The sequence below is a fragment of the Acomys minous genome (genome assembly GCF_964271855.1).
Source record: "Acomys minous genome assembly, chromosome: 11".
In the NCBI taxonomy this organism is placed as follows: Eukaryota; Metazoa; Chordata; class Mammalia; order Rodentia; family Muridae; genus Acomys; species Acomys minous.
The window spans coordinates 63,895,411-63,915,626 of NC_140492.1; the positions used below are offsets into that span (position 1 = coordinate 63,895,411).

At 40.4% G+C, this 20,216-nt stretch overlaps 1 protein-coding gene across 1 annotated transcript in view; it reads left to right on the forward strand.

Annotated features, from left to right (window-relative positions):
• The first annotated feature begins 3,173 nt into the window (after positions 1-3,173).
• UTS2B (urotensin 2B) overlaps positions 3,174-20,216 on the forward strand; it is a 32,452-nt gene continuing 15,409 nt past the window's right edge. Inside the window, exons 1-2 of the mRNA XM_084800320.1 lie at positions 3,174-3,249; positions 15,047-15,158. Coding sequence (XP_084656446.1) covers positions 3,208-3,249; positions 15,047-15,158 — 154 coding nt within the window. The 5' untranslated portion in view covers positions 3,174-3,207. The remainder of the gene's footprint in view (positions 3,250-15,046; positions 15,159-20,216) is intronic.

Sequence of the window (20,216 nt, forward strand, 5' to 3'; positions counted from 1 at the left end):
TGTTTGGAACCAGCCTGGCTAGCAGTACCCACCTCAGCAAAAAGAATCAGGCAAGAGTAATTTTATATTAATAAAAAACATACCTGTTGGAATGTGTAGAATTTGGCTATAAGTTTTGAGGAGTGAGAAGTGTTGGTAAAATGACTTCCACATCTTACAAGTTGGGGACCCTCGTAGATGTCCCCAGTCTCTACGTTATACTGAAGTTGTTATCATGAAGTTCCACAAATTCATATATGCTCAACAAATTATCTGTAGACTGCACAAGTGACAAATTTCTCATAAAGTAAGTTTTACATATTTACATGAACACAAGAAAAGTTCAAATGATAAATGTAAATTTGCAATTCTTACCAAAATCATAAGATTTTTTTTTGTGTGTGTACTTTTCACAAAAGTGTTTTTAGAAATTGTTTGTGGAGGGAGATCATAATTTTAAAAAACGTTTACATGGAAAACAATTTGAATCTATTATAGTTTGAGGCACACACCTAGGGCTTTTGTGAGAAGGAGGCCTCTACAATGAATGCTCTGGAGGCAGTCTAAGAGCCTGAAACCAGGAGTGGTAAAATAAAGAGTTTCTAGAAAATCACCTGCCTGCCAGGGGAAAATAAAAAGAAAGTCCACTCCAAAAATCACACAGTATATCCTTACAAAATATCTCTGTAATGCCCAACATTGAACTAAAATGTATTAGATGTGAAAGAAACATACATAAAAGAAAAACACAAAAAGCAACACAAAATGAATCGGTGAGTACAGAGACTGAGATGGCCCAAATTCTGGATTTTGTAGGCAAGGATATAAATAGATTTTTTAAAGCAAGTATTACAAATATATTGTAGGCCTGCAGCAAAATATATGGCCTTGGCGAGTCGTCAATTGGGGAAACCTCAATACAGAAGTAAAACTATATAAAAATACATGAACAGCTGTCTAAAATGAATGTAAAAAGTAAAGTTTATGATAATGAAAGCAAATATCAAGTGACATCAATGACACTGAATTTTCATGATGGAAGTGTTGAAGATTTGCATAGGAGGAAAAAGCAGGGCACAGTTCTTTCTGGGTCAAGTATAAAACCTGACAGATTCAATGAAAATTGCAACCATGGTACATATAGATCATGAAGTAAAGGAAAAGCTTTTGAACAAAATATTAGCAAATCAAATCAGGAAGTGTCTGTATGGGGTGAAATATAAGTAGCAGTTGAGCCTGGGGTGATGGCACATACCTGCAGTCCCAGCTTGTGTAAGGAGGACCATTACTGGGAATGTGTATCAGATTCCTGCTGTTATCCACATTTTTATACTGAACCCTTCAAAACAGTAATTTTTATTGTATATATGCTATGGTTGTCTAAATTCCAACTATAAGAAATCTAAAAAAACAATACTGTAAGTATTCAAATTTGATATTGTTCTTCACACATTATATTTCTACTCTAATATGAGGTATTGTACATATACAACTCAATTCATACATGGTTGCTATTGTAGGCTGTTTAGGATAATTAAGTAATATAAGTCAATTGTTGATTAATTCATAATCATGTCAAATATAAGAATATACATGCTATGTTTAACAGATATGATTCTATATGTAAATATGATAAAATTGTTAGATAAGTTCTTCAAAAACCTACAAAATATGACATTAAAAATTTTTTTTATTAATTTAAGGATTCTTTGACAATAAGACAGGTTAACTCCTGACAGCACCCAGTCTCCATAAAAAAGATGATAAACATTAAAGGACCGCCTTGTAAAGATGACTTTGAGTGTGACAAAAATGTCCTCTTTTCTCCCACAGACAGTGTTCTGCCTAAAAGTGGACAAACAGACAGAGCTGAGGGCCAGACTCTGCCAGAACAGGGTAAGCAAGTCTTCAATGGTTCCTGCTTCACAAATATGTCTGTCAGATACATTGGACCAAAAGGCCAAAGATGGTGCTTCAACATTATATAGTTTTGGGTGTCTCTTCAGACAGTAAACTGTCTCTGTCATTTTTTTCATTTTGGAAGCTGCTAACCTGCACTTTCCTTTTACTCAGGTAGTTAAATTTATTCCTTCTCAAGAGTCTGATAGGGTTAAAGACCAGATAGCTAATTTTAAAATTAAGCTTAGTTGTTTAAAAATTAAAAAGATACTTTTAAATCTAGATAGATACTTTTAGGTTGATAGATTTGAGCTTTAATAGATGTTGATTTAAGCTCAAATATTTAAATTTACCAAAATAAAATAGATAATATTTTCTACAAGGTTGCCAAATACATTTAGATTAAAAATTATGTATGTAAGTCTTACTGATTGGTTTTTATAATTTTTCATAATTGTACTTACTGTATATTTTTTAAATGGTCTTTTTTATTTAGACAGAAAAGGGGAGGTGTTGGGGGATGGTCTGATGTATTTTGATGCTAATTACTGCTTGCTGTCTGTCTGACCCACCTTTTGCTTAATAAAAAACCATCCTTCCAGGGCAGGATAAAGGCAATAGATGGGGCTAGGAGAGAGAGTGAGGAATTCTGGGAAGAAGAAGGAGTGCCAAGAGGAGAAAAGAGAGAGACCTGAAGGGAAGAGAGGAAGGCCGCCATGGGTTAGATGGAGGAGAAGCACATGGCCAGAGTAGCTGGAGAATTTGGCACAGATAAAGAACAATAACAAGTATTTGGGATTATGGATAAAACGTAGCTTGATAAAAGGTATTAAAAAACATATGGCATAGGATTGAGACAGGGATCCCATGCCTGCCCCACTATAAGAAGTAGTTTAGAGGACTGATATCTGCCCTGCCCCAGGTTAACTAGGGCACCGCTTATTGTTTTTAAAATTAACTGTATTATTTGTAGGCCCGGCTAGCAATCAATCAAGGCACAGACACTTGTTATATTTTAAGATAGCCTTAGCTAGTCTGCCTACATTTCATGAATGTTGACCGAAAATGTGGTATCTCTTTGTTTATTTTCACAGAAAGAACAATAGAACACAACTGTGGTGGTTTGAAGGAAAGTGGCTCCCCTAAGCCTATAGAGAGCAGCACTATTGCAAGGTATGGCTTTGTTGGAGAAAGTGTGCCATTGGGGGAGGACTTTGATGTCTCAGATGCTCAAGTCAGGACCAGCATCAGTCTCTCTTGTTGCTGCCTGCAGATCCAGATGTAGGACTCTCATCTCCTCTCCAGTACCATGCCTGCCTGCATGCCGCCATGCTTCCTGCCATGACAAGAGTGGACGAAGCCTCTGAAACTGTAAGCCAGTCCCAAGGAAGTATTTTCCTTTATAAGAATTCCTGTGGTCATGGTGTCTCTTCACAGTGATAAAAACCCTAGGTCAAGTCAAAGACCCCAGAGACATACAGAATATGACATTTAAAAATGTTTTTATTACTTTAAAGATTCATTGACAATGAGACAGGTTAACTCCTGGCTACACCCAGCCTACCTCAAAAAAGATGATGAGCATCAAAGAACCTCCTTATGGAGATGGCTTCAAATGTGGCAAACTAGCTACTGGGGAAAAAGTCCTCATTTCTACCACAGACAGAATTCTGCCTGAAAAAAAGGGCAAGCTTGGATGCAGGCAGAGTCAATGGCCAAGACAGGGTAAGCAAGTCCATAATAGTTCCTGCCTCACAAATATGTCTGTCAGATATGTTGGGCCAGAAGGCTGAAGAAGATGCTCCAATGTTATAGAAAGTTTTGGATGACTCTTCAGGTAGCAAACTGTCACCGTCATCTTTTCACTTGGAAAGCTACTAACTTGCACTCCCGGCATACTCAGATAATCAAGTTTACTCAGATAATCAAGTTAACTCCTTCTCAAGTCTCTGAGGGAGCTGAAGACCAGGTAGCTTAGTTTTACAATGAAGCTTAATTATTTAGGAATTAAGATGCTTTTAGGTCTAGATAGGTGACCTAAGTTGATAATATCAATATATGATGGAGATTGATTTACATTCAGAAATTTAGATGCACCAAGATAGGAAAGATGTCTTCTTCAAGGCTGTCAAATACAAACAGTCAAAACACTAAGAATGTAACATTTATATAATTCCTGATTGTATCATGGTTCTTCTTGCCATAGGTACTCTATTGTATAAGTGTGTAATAATATAAACGTAATGTATAAAAATAAAATAATTTTAAAAACCCTAAGGCAATAATAGTCATCAATATCTTAGCCTTCATTCACAAAAGGTAATAAGAAGACAGCCAGGTAATATCCAGGTGATAGCTGCGTGTTTGACAGTAGGTGATACAAGAGAGGAGCCTCAAGCTTAGGTACCCTGAATCTTTACTAATGGGCAGTACCTTCCTTTGGCTTGGTGAGGCATATTGTCATTTTTACTCGAAGCTAGACATAGACCTATTGTTTCTCTGAGAAAGAAAGCACCCCTGCCTTTCAAGGTTGACTATTATTCAATCATCCTTGAAGATATGTTCTGGAACAAAGGAGGGCCCATGCCTCTGCTCACAAGATAAGTGAGGTCCTTGGCCCCTGACAGGTGCCTCCAATAGTGGACACACTATCATTATGAGAGCATGAGAGACAGACTCTCGTACTTTGGTATGCTATTATCAAATGAGTGGTCTCATTAGGAACAAATACAGTTGGCTTTTACATTGACTTTATTATCTCTTCCGTTCTCTTTTGTAACATAATCCTAAGGTATCTTGACCATATTGATTTTTTCCATGTTTTGTGAAATACACTAAAGGCTGTTCTATAGACATAGGCATTCTGATTGAACTTATATCAGTTTTGTGTTGATACAACAGAGTGATTGACACCCAGAGTTATGGTGGATGGGTAGACTGATAGAAAGCTCCCAGTGCCTCTCCCTACCACAAAAGATTCTGGAGTCATTCCTTTCAGCACAAATTTACCTATCAACATCCATCAACTGACTGCACTTTCACATGAAACACCCTCACACAGAGTTGCCTTTTCCCATCCATTCCTCATATTTTTTCTTTGTCTTATGTTCCTTTGTGACCTGCAATAAAGCATCAGTATGGAATTTTGCCTCCATTTGGAACAGTTTTTCTGTTCCAAAAATTCAGGCTAAGGTGGGAAGACCCAGAACGTGGAGGGCATATTAAAACACAATTGAGTACAGCTGCATTAAATCCAGATCATGGGAAACCTTCAGTGTAGACCTACGGATTAGGAACATGCTTTGTTCAAAAAAAAAAAATGTGTAGTTCTGCAGTCACACAGAGTGGCAAGGCTCTGCATCAATAAAACCGGCTGAGGCATTCGTTAGCTAATTAAACTGAGGAGCTGATGTTGCTGGTTCTCTCTCTTCACACAGTCCTTATGAACCTTTCATTTAATTACATGATTCTGGCCAGTAGCCCCTCTGTCCTATCAGAGTGGTTGATAAAGGTCAGAGGTGAGTCAAGGCTTCTGCAGGGAATTAATGAGAAGCCCCTTGGCAGCCACAAGCAGGGAAATTGTCCCTTCTCACTTTCCCACTCTTTCACAGAGGACTGTCTAGCATTCGAGTAGCATAAGGACCCCAACCTGAGCCCTTTGTACACTGTCATTAACTAATTAATGAGAACAGTACATTAGGCAGCTTTTGAAACCAATATGGAATCTATTTTGTATTTTATGCTTTTATGTATTTTTCTGGGGTAAAACAAGAAGAGATATAAACAGATAATAATTTCCTTCTCTGTAACCTCAGGCTGCTCAGTGGTTATATTTTCTGGGTTGAATATTCTTAAGAATCATTAGATTTTTTTTTTCTTTTTAGGCACTGTATTCTTAGACATTACTGCCCACACCCCTGTGTTCATTCTCCTGCTCAGAGGGAATAGCTGTCTCAGGTTGTAAGGGATGCATGATAGAGTAGGAAGTGTCTCACGCTAAAGCTGCTGCAGGCCAAAGGGTTGATTCTGGGGATTTCATATCCAAGCTAGGAACCTTCAGTATAGACACAATGGAGGGCAGATATATGTCATCTTATGGTGTCAGGGGATACACTCGGCCATGGGGCGGGGAAGACACAGCCGCCACGGTTCTGCATACAGTGGCATGACTGTGCAGTGGCTGCCTCGTTACATCTTGGCAGAAGCAGGACAAAGAACTAGGGGTGGGGCACGCTATGATCATCAAGAGCCTAACGACGGTTTACAATCATGCAGGAAAGGAAAATGTTTGCTTCTCCAACTGGGACACCTGGGTATGTCACAGAAATCTTTACCCATATTGACAATATCTTATTAGGGATTTGACAATGATGTGGGGAGTAGGAGTTGGGGAGCAGAAGGCAAGAGCTAGGCATAGCAATGGTAATTAGGTGGGGGTCAGGTTGTTCTGTGTGGCCCCGTGTTTCCAGACATTGTAGAGTGGTCTAAGTTCTCAGCATGAGCTAATCTCATGGAAAGCTGACTCTTTTGTTAGCAACAACAGGTAGAGAGGGGCAAACTGACTCAATAAAGATAAGGGCTGAGTCCTTAAGGGACAGGGAAAGTTTCCAAAGAACCCATTTGACCCTGGGAAGATCTGAGCCATGGCAGCCAGCAAAACTGATTATTTCCACACCTCCTGCCTTTCAGGGAATCCATTTCTCTCAATTCCCAACTGTGAGCAAAGCTCTTTGTAGTGCCAATAAGTCTGGATTCATTCTATTATAGAAGTTAATGGACTTAGGATCGGCTGAGCTGAGAATTCATAGGGAGTCAGGAACTACAAATTATACAAGCCAAGGTAAAAACTCCATGGTTATGGACTACAACTAATAGTTTGTATTAGAGAAAGAAATCTCATTGGCATATTGGCAATTTCTTCTTACTGCATGGTTATGTAAACAGGTGCTGTGGACATATATTAAAAATTTTAGTTAATTAAACTAACCTGAATTGTTCAACATACAACTTCATCTATTGCTAAAGTTATCAGTATTAGTGATACTGACAAATGTTGTGGCACAAGAGAAATGGCACCCATGGAGCATCATAGATTTCTTTTTTTCTAATTTTATTTTATTAATTTATTCTTATTATATCTCAATGGTTATCCCATCCCTTGTATCCTCCCATTCCTCCCTCCCTCCCATTTTCCCCTAACTCCTCTCCCCTATGACTGTGACTGAGGGGGACTTCCTCCCCCTTTATATGTTCATAGGGTATCAAGTCTCTTCTTGGTAGCCTGCTATCCTTCCTCTGAGTGATTTTGACTATAAAATAGCCACCCTGTATGAAACATTTGTCTGAAGCTGCTCTTTTGAACTTCCTGTAGAAATTTAAGTCTCCAGATAGAAAGAAATAAAATTCTTCCTCTAGTTTGATAAAGGAGTACATGAATTCCTGGAGTTGGTTGGCCACTGAGAAAGGGATATGGTTCACCTAGAGAAGAAATATAATGGAAATTAGTCAAAGAGAGACAGACGTCACATCAATACCATGTGCCAGTGTTCAATACATGCTACATCGTTATGTATATTTCTCCTCTAGTCCCCACACAAGCTGAAAGAAGTATAGTGCAGGAAAAAATAAATAAGCAGTTAGGACCTTTATTTTCCCACAAGCAAGAATTTAGCAGGGCACAGAGATTGGCTGAAATGCTAATAGAATACAGTGGGAGGCAGAGGTTGACTGAAATACCAAGAGAATGCCAAAGGTCAACAAGCAAATGTCATGATGCAAGTATATAAAAGATGAAGCAACTAATTCTGCCTTAAAGGGAAAACCAAGCAATCTTTTAAATTGGAATGTATGACCATGGACTTCTGGTTTAAAAATAATCACTTTCCCAGGTACAATGAGCAAAGAATGAGGAGGTTCGAGTAAAAAACAAAAACAAAAACAAAAACAAAAACAAAACAAATTGTGTGAACACAGACTCTTGAAAATATTCTCTTACCTGCTCTGCACAGTAAGGTGAGATTGGAACCAGCTATCAGGGCAAGAGAAAAGGAAAAGCTGACATTATTGTTAAGGAAGAAAAAAAAAAAGCCTGCAGAGAGCAGGACCTAAGAGAGGAGAAGGAAAGGGGTCGAGGGCAGACTTGTTACACAATGGGTCAGACGCTATGATGGGACAAAGCCTTTAGACTAATCAATAGGCCAAAACCAAATGTCACAGAGAAGGCGGCTCTTTCACTGGTGGTATTTTTATAGAAAAGGCTTATACTACACATCTCTGGCAGTTTAGACCCTACTTCTGTGGGAGGCTGGCCATCTTCCTTTGTGGCAATGCTCAACAAAGTTTTCCCTCTGAGGTATCAATGCTACTGCTAAGCAAAACAAGCTCACTTATAGCTCATTCCCATGTATGTATGCCTATCCTCTACACCTCTCTGTTTCTGTCTCTGTCTCTGTCCCTGTCTCTGTCTCTGTCTCTCTCTGTCTCTCTCTGTCTCTGTCTCTCTCTCTCTGTCTCTGTCTCTCTGTCTCTGTCTCTGTCTCTGTCACTGTCTCTGTCTCTGTCACTGTCTCTGTCTCTCTCTCTCTGTCTCTCTCTCTCTCTCCCTCCCTCTCTCTCTCTCCCCCCACACACATCTGTATATCTATCTATCTATCTATCTATCTATCTATCTATCTATCTATCCATCTATCTATCTAGCCATCCATCCATCCATCCATCCATCCATCCATCCATCTATATGAAGACATCTGTATTTCTGTAGTGGACACACAGTCGTCAGTCACATCAGGCTACGCTCCATCTCATTCACTCAATGTCATCTGTATTCTCCATGCAGGAGGCCAACAGACATACATATTACCCTTTTCTTTTTTGACTATGCATTCGAATGCATCAGATCTGCACTGCTTTGAAAACATCCGCCCTTCTGCTTTCCTCAGAATAGTCCCACTGTGTGTGTGGAATAACTGGAGACCTATTCTTTCTTCCAACGGTCGAGGTTTGAGCACTGTGCAAACAGAACCACAAATCCATTCACTTAATTATTACCTATCTCTAGGGGACAGATGGGTCCAACAGTCCTGGTTGTTAAGACAGATTGTTATACATTAGATTTAGTTATAAACTAGGCAATGCAGATGACACTTCAATTCTTAAAAATGCAATGGAGAAAGACACTGCGGAAAAACCCAAACCATACCCAGATACTTGATTTAGAGTTGGGATACGAGGGTTTCAGAAAAAGCTCACAGTTGAGTGACAGTTGAGTGACAGGTTGTGAGTGGGTAATGAACTTAGTCTGGAGGAAACAGTGAGAAATGTGGCTGAGGCAGGACCACTTTCCCTGAAGCTTAAAATGTGCAGTTCGGAGAGGAAGAGAAAAGGGAAGAGAGAGACAGACAGCAAGGCAGGGGGCTTCCGCACAGGTGCAAAGTTACTGTGGCAGAGAGACGCTTGGAAATTTCGAAGAGGACGTCTGTGGTTGACTTACAGCAAAGGAAGATAGACACAGACCATAAAACGAGGAGATAGGAGAAGTGGGTGAGAACTGTTAAGCAGGACTTCCCACACCATGTTGGACGAGATTCATATTAGCAAGGAAAAACAATGCAGAAAGGTCTTTAAGTAAGAATACTACGGACAATAATTTACATTTCTCAAAGATTATTCCATTGATTTTGAGGATGTATCGATTGGCCGCGCAGTTGGCAGGAGGAGACTTGTTTCTGAGAGTGTTGCGGTTGTACAAACGTACAACTAGTGGTTCTAAAGAGAAACCAGAAGGGCGTCGAGAGATTCTCGAAGTTAGAAGGCATAAATGAAAATGCTGTGATATTAGAAAAGGAGAAGCAATGGGAAACCTGATGTTCTTTAATGGTGAGTGTCAATAACGGCCATTTCAGCTAGTAAGACAGTTACAAAACAGGAAGAGAACCGTACAGGTGAGGATGAGGCTCGGTTTGGGCATAACTGAGACTTGAGAAAGCCAGGTATCAAAGCATCTTGGGATATGTATTTTATTATTCAAAAGGCAGGTAAAAAAAGAACGATGAACTCTGCCCTGTGGTACAAATTAAAAGCCCTCTCTCCAGGACTGGTTTGAAGAGTGGCATCAAAAGGATATAGAGTCAAAGCCGGAGGAGCTTGAGGTTTTCAAGGCCAGAGAAGAAGGAAGTGAGAAACAGTGACTAACAACATGGGAGTTTTCGTTAGTTAAGAATGAACTCAGCAGCCAGGCCTGCTGGCACATGGCTGTAATCCCAGCACACGAGCAGGCAGAGGCTGGCGGATCTCTGTGAGTTCTCAGAGTTCTGTAGATCTCTGGTCTACACAGAGAGACTCTTATTTGAAACAAACAAACAAACAAACAAACAAACAAACTCAACAGGAGAGATGAGGAAGGCATCCATGGAAGGGAGAGGCTGTGTTTGTTGGATTTAGCAACAGCAAAGGCTTTGAAAGGACTGCTTCAGGGAAGAAACAGGAAGATGAGGTTGACATAGACTGAAGGGTGTGTGTGTGTGTGTGTGTGTGTGTGTGTGTGTGTGTGTATGTGTGTGTGTGTGTGTGTGTGTGTGTGTGTGAAATTGTAGGCAGAAATTTTGCCCTCTTTAAAAACACAGAAGAGGGTAGAATCTGTCTCCACCTGTTACATGAGACCAGCATTAACTTGATAACCAAGCTGGAAGGTGAACTAATGTAGAAATCCTCAATAACATGCCAGCAATATTATAAAATCCTGATATCCTTCTATACTGAAAACACAAAAGTAGGAATTGAAGGGAACTCCCTCAATATGAAAACAGTATCTACAAGGAAATAACAACAACAAATTCAAACAAACAAACAGAAACGGTGAAAAGCTAGAGCACCAGAGGAGGCCCTTTCTGAACATTTCTTCAACACTACGCTGAAAGTTCTAGCAAGGTGATTAGATCCTGACACTGTGGTGCCCTCTCACTGGAAATGAGATCCCTTGAAGCAGCCATTCATCCCCATCTCTGTGTTTGACCTAACACCTTGTGTCATATAGGTTCATTTTATTGAAATTCACTAACAGGCCACTAGTTTGCACAAAACCAGAGACTAAGATAATCATCAGATAGCACTGGACCTCAATGGCACAGATGTTTCTGCTTTGTTCTTACCTACCTACCTGATGTTTCCATCAATATACGATCTGCTGAGCCAATTCCACAGCTCAGGCTGTTCATTTTAATAGAGTTTTTCGGTTTTCAGAGTTAGGTAATATTATGCCTCCTTTGTCCTTTTTGCTCAGGACCACTTTTGTTATTTGGTGAGCTTTGAATTTCTAGATAAGTTTCCTTCTTTCTATCTTTTCTTTCTTCCTTCCTTCCTTCCTTCCTTCCTTCCTTCCTTCTTTCCTTCCTTCCTCATTTTCTTCCTTTTCCCTTCAGCCCCATTTGCAATCTACAAAGTGTGTGTGTGTGTGTGTGTGTGTTTGAAGTTCAAGTCCATATACCATGCAAGCTCTCTTAATGATCTGCCTGTAGAGTTCTGTATTTTTTCATTGGTCTTTGTTTCCTATTTATAGAAAAAATGTCAGTGGAGCTTTGAGAGGCTTTACTGAATCTGTATACTGCTTTGGGGGGGGTATGTAAATAGTAATATGGCAATTTAAATAATATTAATACTCCCAAACCATGAACTCACAGGTTTTCTTTATTAACTTCAATCAATATTTTATAGTTTTATATATTTACAGGCCTTTTGCTTCCTTAGTTAAAACTACCCAAGCATTTTTATTTTGGGGATGCTGCCGTATAAGACTATTTTTCTTTTCTTCACTGCTATTGTGTTGTGTTTAGCTTCTCTCATCTTTTTCCTCTCTTGTCTTCCCTGTGAGTAGGAAGTTTTCCCTTGTGGTATGCTTTGAATATTTGGCTTTTGAACTTTCATGTATATGGTACAGAGGCTTAGTAGTTATGACCAGGGCCACCTGCCACCTCTTACAGTTACCACAGGATATTTTAAGATGCTAAGAACTTAACCTCGCACTTTCACACACATCCCCCTTTTATTTTGAGACAGTCTCTCTATGTCTCCGTAGCCCTGGTTGGTCTGGAACTTGCTGTGTCAATGAGGCTGGGCTGGATCTAGCTCACAGAGATTCCCTGCCGGGGCCTCCTGGGTGCTGGGAGTGAAGGCATGAGTCACCACACCCGATCACAGTTTATATTCTTGGTGTTCCCTTTAACTACTTCTTAGAAATTATCGTAAATAAGTTTTTCTCTATGCCTTTGTGTTGAAGCTGTGAGGGACTGCCATGCTGCTTTCCAGCTTTATAATGAGCGTCATACTTTTACTCCTGGTTTCCTTTCATTGTAATGAATTCCTTTTATGGTTTCTTGTAAAGCACATCTGATGGTCACAAACCTACTCAGGCTTCCAGCATCTGGGAAAGAGTTTTCCTCTCTGTTTGTACGATGTAGCTTGAGACTTATTTTTCTTTACTTTGTCAATATCTTGTAAACACGACAGGAGAAAAAATTTGTGAGTTTCCAATATGCTTTCTAAAACAAAAAAAAAATTGTGTGACAATAAGCGGAAGAAAATCCATCTGTTTATAAATGAATCATCATAGTCAAAATTAGTTTGCAACTTTCAAGAATATACTTGTAGGCTGTGCTGTATTGCAGTGGTGGAGTGGCTGGCTACTTACTTAGCCCTGGGTTTTAGCTCCAGCAACACACACACACACACACACACACACACACACACACACATACACACACGCACATACACGCACACACACACACATGCACACACGCACACCTACATGTACACATTCACACACTCATATGTGTTCACACATACATGTTCACACATACATACATGCATGTCATGCACACATGTACATACACAATACACATATGCGTATATACATGCAGGCATCAACAAGAAGGAAAAATAACAAAAATCATCTTGAGGATCATGATTCTCATGAATTTTACATTAAAGATTAGAATAATTTTTATACTTAAATTTAAATGTAAATAATAAAATAAAAGCAAATCTCACTTACCCTTATATTTAAATTTTTTACCTATGGCTGGCAGTTGTGGCACATGTCTGTAATCCTATCATTTAGAAAGAGAGGCAGGTGAATCTCTGTGAGCTCCAGGCCAGGCTGGCTTACACCCCAAGTTTCAGGCCAGCAGAGCAACATAGTGAGACCTAGTCAGAAAAAGTTGTTTTGTTTTACTTAGTTTTCAGATAAAATTACATACATGTATATTCCAAAGTTTTTTTTAAGAGTCATGAGCTGAATATATCTTTAAAACCATTTAAAAATTTCCCTTTTTTATTTAAGTAATTTATTCAGATTATGTCTCAATTATTATCCCCTCACTTGTATTTTCCCATTCTGCCCTCCCTCTCTCTTTCACCCTATTCCCCTCCCCTTGGTCTGTGACAGAAGGGGACCTCCTCCCCCACCATATGATCACAGCCTATCAGGTCTCATCCTGGTAGCCTGTTTATCCTTTCTCTGAGTGTCACCAGGCCTCCCATGAAAGTTACTCGGAGCTTTTATTTTTCAAGTATTGGTGAAATTTTATAACTTTATTTTATATCTTATTATTTACTTTTCTTTTAGCATTTTCCTTGGAATTACAGTATTTTAAAGCCATATCTGTATAACCCTTAACACTAGTTGACACTGACAATTATTTTTTATATTTATATGATTTTAAAAATAGACTTTTAAAAGGGTTCTAATAACCTGTAAGTAAATTATGAGAGATGTAAGGTTTATTCAAATAGTAATTTTGAAACACAGTGGTAATGGAGTAGGCAGTTTGTAACCATCCACACAGTTGGGGACAATCGTTCCTTTTTAAATGTTATTTTCAATTACCTGGAAATACAGTTACTTGTTCACACATCAAGCAGGTTCTTGCTTATTTTCTCTTCAGTTCACTGAAATGCAAACAGTGGCAGACACCCAAGCACACAATGGTAACAAAAGGGAAAGGGGACTGTGAGATGTGATGCACACAGTCCAAAGGGTGAAACAACGTCACAACTCAGAGTCAGATGAATGAACAAAGACGTTAAGGTCTTGGAGTGGGTGGTATATCGAAATGAGCAGGGGGAAATGGATAGAGAACAAAGGAAGCCAGCCAGCCAGGAATGTGTCAGCAAAGCTCTGAGTCAGAGAGACTAAGGGGTGGGTCCAAGAGTTAGAACTGGAAAAATAAACCCATGAAAAAACAAGCATGGGTATCAAAATGAGTAGTTCAGACATACTCAAGAAAATATCAAAGGAACTGGGTAGCAGAGGATTCAATGTCTAGCCCCATTTAATCTTGTGTGTTCTTTGCAGGCCTGGAACAGACTTGGCTCTAGATCCGAGGCACCCTTAGTCCCATAGGAGAGGCAAATGCAAGTCTGAGGTCATTACAGCATCCCTAGGGCCATTAAATGGGAATTCAGGCTATAATGAAACACTCTGACTTAAAATAAAACCATCTCAATTAGGGCAAGTATTAAAGAGAGTAATTGATGGGACATTTGCCAGCTTTGAATTAATTAAATTGAGCCTTGATTTAAGAAAGTGCTGTGTGTAGCAAAATGAATCCATCTTTCTCTAGGGCAGCAATGCATTTCAAATCGGAGCTCCTTCCAACTTCCATCCTTTTGGTTGGTTAAGATGCAATGTGATGATGGTTATATTACTATTGAAAATATAGTCACCTGGCTCTAAGTTAGTCAGATTGGTGCCACTTTTACCAGCTTTCAATGTTCTCAACCTCACCATTATTAGGATTTCAGGACAATTAATCATATAACAAGGGGGGAAAATGTATGAACGCCTAACATATACATTCAATATTTTGAACAATTGCTTAGGGCTTAGGCAAGTGGTGGATCACATGACCATGCATAAGAATGCCTGCTTTTAGTGAAATGGGCAGATACAAGATATATCGATTTGCTTCCTTCCTGCCATTGACCTGTAGCCAGTCTGTCACTTCTCCAGACAGTGAATCATGTTGACAGAATGCGTTACCTTTTATAAATGTCTTCCTTATCTAGGAGACTCATACTTGAAGCACCCTCGCCTTTTAAAAGCAGGCTCTGCTGCACTCCACAGCCATTGAGATATCTGTCGTGACTTGAAACTTTGGTTTCTCTGTTGGCACAGGAGATTTTTAGGATGAAGGTCTTCTCAACCGCTCTCTGCTTTGGACTCCTGGCTTTGTTGTCTGGGATGAACCTTTTACAATCTGTGCACGGATGGCCACATCTGATCTCAGGTATGTTCGCATGAATTTAAAGCCGTATGGGTGGCTGCACAATCCTTCTCTTTCTGTGTGTTCCACTTATCTTTCTGCCGTTGCTGAAATATCTTGGTAAGGCAGCAATGTCAGTCACTGAAGCCCCCTTAAGTATTCGTTCTTCTGAGTTGAGTGTGCTCTGTGAAGCTTTACTTCTCTGGCAATTTGTGCTAAATTTTCCCAATGGAGTGTCACATTGACTTGACTTCAGCTGTATTTGTTCTAGTCACAGGAATTTATTTTACACTTGTACTATATGGTCAGGGATTTGAAAGGTGTAACAAGCTTTAGACTCCGCCACATTCCAGAAATGCCTTGGGGAAAGGCAACGGCTTCTGTTAGGAGATGACTAGCTCGGTGCTCATGAAAGGAACATCTCGGAGGAGGCAGAAAATAACAGTGTGCTTGCGGAGCCGAGAGGATCTCAAGCCCGGTGGGTTGGAGGTGGCTGCAAACGCTGGGATTAGTTGTTCGCTGAGTTTATCTCTGTCACCAGATTTATAGTATGTACACTAAGGAAATCATTTAACGGTGCCGTCTGTAAGACTATACCATTATAAAGCTAGTGAAAGTGAATTTATGTGCATATTCCATTGTAAGCAAATCTTTGAAGTTTACTGCACGTATTATCCTTGGCTGGTGCCGTACATTGAGCAGGACCTCTGGGCCCAGATCTGCCCATCATAATGTTCTACTTGTAGGTTTCTAGGACCCTCTGGATCCAGCTAAGGACAATACATGCAGTAAACTTCGAACACATACCCAGATCTAGCCAATGGACAGGATATTCTCCACAGTTGAGTGGAGAGTGGGGTATGACTTTCACAAGAAATCTGGTGCCCCATATTTGACCACGTCCCCTGGATGGGGAGGTCTGGTGGCACTCAAAGGAAGGATAGCAGGCTACCAAGAAGAGACTTGATACCCTATGAGCATATACAGGGGGAGGAGGTCCCCCTCAGTCACAGTCATAGGGGAGGGGAGTAAGGGGAAAATGGAAGGGAGGGAGGAATGGGAGGATACAAGGGAAGGGATAACAATTGAGATGTAATATGAATAAATTAATAAAATATATTTTAAAAAAGAAAATATTTGAAAACGTTACTGCAATGCATACAGGTAACCATTTCTCTGTGACCTGGTAAACCTACATGTGGTGTTGATTTATTAGGCAAGTAAGTTACTTTCCAAGACTTTTGTACATTTCCTTGTTTTAAAATTAGTGACTTAAAATACTGTTTTTAAAACAGTATCTCTTCTGGACTGGAAATTGCAGAGTTTTCTTTTGTTTTATCTAATCTACATCCTGGTCAGGAAGGAGCTAGATTTTTATCATAAACAACTGGAAGTCGGAGGGAATTTAATAAATATTCTGTGACATTAAGGTCAGAAAAGGGATCAAGTTTCTCCCATTTGGATCTGATTTACCTTTGCCGGACTTTGTTGCCCCCTCATGTAGTTTTAAAAGCCAATGGAACGTAACTAGTTATGTTTTGGTTGTAGAAAGGAAATTTATAAAAGCTTGCTTTACTAATGAAGATTTTCCTGTTGGGAGGTGAGCACCACCAGAAAAGCAAACTCAAAGGTGGGACTTACACACTGTGTGTTTCATTGATGGCAACTCACATTTTGTTGATTCCGTCCAAATGACTGACGTTATAGGTCTCTCTATTGCTCACTCTGCAAAATAAGATTTCTGGTGGTTCTGGCATAGCACAGGCATGTGAGGGAGAATGTGGTGACTTTACAACAGCCATATGTGTTACTGGCCATGGTATCTCTGGCTCCATGCACCTGTGAAATATAAAGAAACACATAGGACGCTAGAACATTGGTAAGATTCATAAATCACACCTCTAATCTAGGGTTCCACAGAGAGACTTGCCTTGCGTGGATTTCTAGCAGCACAGTGCAAATGCTTCTCTCTGAGACGCTCCTTGATCTCAGAATCACTGAGCATCTCTGAAAGTGATGAACCTTTACGTACAGTTATTTTCTGTTCTAAATATTTCAAGAATAGAATGAGCTTTCCCCTTTGTACATTAAATATCCATTACAACTAGCACCATGCTGCTAGCTTTTATTCGTGCGACAATATTAAAGCGTGCCTCGGCAGAAAGTATAAAGCCAGGAAACAGTGGACGAGAGAAGCAAGACAGGAAAACATAACGGAGAAGGCTTTGGAGGACTTAGCTTGTTATATTACTCTCTGAGACGTTTCTAGGTTTCTTTGCAGCAGAATTTCTTGTTTCTGTTTATTAGAAGCTTCACGTGTTGTTGTGAGCAAGTAGAGGGCTGCTTGTTAGAGCTGAGCCCCTGAGTGGTCATAGACCTGTGTTTTCTGTGCCTTTTGTCTACCCAGCACTCTCTCCTGCTCCCTCGAGCAGTTTGTCTTCCTTTGGGACAGAGTCATCTCCATTCAGGTAGTACGTAACTATGTTATTAGTCAATGGTAACCCTGTTCATTGATTAACATGGAAGTGCGTCAAAGGAACAGCATCTTGTTTTTATTGTTTTTTTTGTTTTTTGTTTTTCTCTTAAGGATATAGCTACACTTTATAAGGTAAAAATGGAGACAAAGCAGAAACATGATAATTTTCATTTTTTCCAGCTATCATGTTAATTTCTTTCTTTCTTTTTTTCTTTCTTTCCTTCCTTCCTTCCTTCCTTCCTTCCTTCTTTTCTTTTTGGATTTACTAAAAACATTTATTACAAGAAAATGCCAGAGCTTTGTGACTGTAAATCACCACTGAATTGACAGGCTTGTTTGAGGCTGTATAGGGAGGGCAGTTGCTCACAGCACTGGGGACCTGACAGCCCACTAAGGGGTTCGCTCCTTCTAGGGGGGGACTCTTTGGCAGATTCCAATTGAGGCAGACAGGTAGCTGTTAGATGAAGTCTACCTCCATGTTTCCTGGAGCCGTTCCTCCATTCCTCCCATTACTACTGTGTTTTTTTATGGCAAAGTTCTGGCAGGTGCTGGGTTCTTTGCTGTCCTGTGGCTGTTGGTGACACGGGGCCCGTACCAGCCTTTCTAGAACTGGGTGTCCTGGCCCCCATGTTGCAAAAAAGATGTTATAGATGCCTGGAGGGTAGTCAGAGAAGGTGGGAGAGACCTCCTTCCATGTGGCATCGTTGCACTGTGACTCAATGGTCACAGGAGGAGGCTCAAAGAAGGCTGAGATGATAGAGTCAGCAGAGACCAGCTGTGCACGGAGGTGATAGATGGCACCACAGTCTGCTCTGGGGGAAAACCAGTCCTTAACCACAAGGTCAGGCTGAAAGGTGTCGAGCAACTCCTCCCAGTAGCCCTCGGCTTTGAGGTCTGCCATCTGGGACTTGAAGTACACGCCATAAGGTGTGCAGGTGTACATGCAAGCAGAATACTTTATAAATAATAAATAAATCTTTTTTTTAAAAGGGGGTGGCTCAGAGGTTAAGAGCACTGTCTTCTCTTCCGAAGGTCCTGAGTTCAATTCCCAGCAACCACATGGTGGCTCACAACCATCTATAATGTGATCTGAGGCCCTCTTCATGTCTGCAGGTGTACATGTAGGCAGAACACTGTATATATAATGAATAAATCAATCTTAAAAAAAAAAGAGGTGACAAAAGACTTCCTGACACAAGGGATCAGATAATCTTGTGCCATGGTCTCCTGGGAGCATCTCTATCTTCCACTTACCTCTCCAGGTTGGAGTCTATCCACCATGATCTCATGTTCTTCTCAGCACACGGGTGCCCAAGGAGGTTCCCTCTGCAGGCTGCGTAGGAAATAGAAGTTCTTCCAGTCTACCAAGAGCTCGTCCCAGTCTTTGGTAATGATGCCTTCATGAAGGTTCTTGCGCTTCAATAACATCACCACATCGATGAGGTCTCTCCAGAGGCTGCAGACTAGGAGGCAGTTAGACAGCAGCTGTCCAGTGAATAGTTCCAGAAGAATGTTCTCTGGCAGCTTGTTGGTGTTGCTATGGTGGCAATGGGGAGCTAAGCTCCCAGGTGGACCAGCAGCCCTTCCCGTCAGGACAAAGATGAGCTCGGGGTCCTAGGGGCCCCCACCATGCTGCTGTAGCCAGTGCTCTCATCTTAACGTTTTTAGATATGATGTTTAAAAAAATCTTCCCAAACTCCCTTTTTCGAAAGATTCCTGTAAATGGAAATTGGTTTAAGCAGGAAAGAGTTTCTGAAAGCAAACATCATGCTGGTGGAATCATTGGAAAGAAAACTGGTGAAAGCAATCTGTATTGATTTGGAGAATGTTCTGCTTACAAACAAGGAATGCAATGCAAAACATAGATTCCCACCCAAGGAGCAAGAGAGAGGCAGGGTAATCGTTTTTTTAATTTTTATTAATTTATTCTTGTTATATCTTAATGGTTATCCCATCCCTTGTATCCTCCCATTCTTCCCTCCCTCCCATTTTCTCCTTAGTCCCCTCCCCTATGACCCTATGACTGTTCCTGAGGGGGATTTCCTCCCCCTGTATATGCTCATAGGGTATCAAGTCTCTTCTTGGTAACCTGCTCTCCTTCCTCTGAGTGCCACCAGGCCTCTCCCTCCAGGGGACATGGTCAAATATGAGGCACCAGAGTTCGTCGTCCCTGAGGGTAATCTTTTTTTAAAAAGATTTATCGGAGTGCAGGAGAGAAAGAGAGAGAGAGAGAGAGAGAGAGAGAGAGAGAGAGAGAGAGAGAGAGAGAGAGAAAGGCAGACAGAGAGAGACAGACAGAGAGACAGAGACAGAGAGAACATGTGTTTGTTTATGAGTGGAATCCAGAAGTCAGCATTAGATCCCTCAGAGCTGGAGTTACAGCCTGAATGCTGAGAACTGAACATGGGTCTTCTGCAAGAGCAGCAAGGACTCTTGACCATTGAACTTTCTAGCCTCCAAGATCTTAATTCTGAGTTACATGTGAGGAATCATGGAACAAGATTCACTTTGCCCTAAAATATCATATTCCAACGTGGCAATAGTTTCAGGAACTTTTTTTCTAATATACTTCTTACAATGTTTTTAAAATTTGTATTACACAAAAT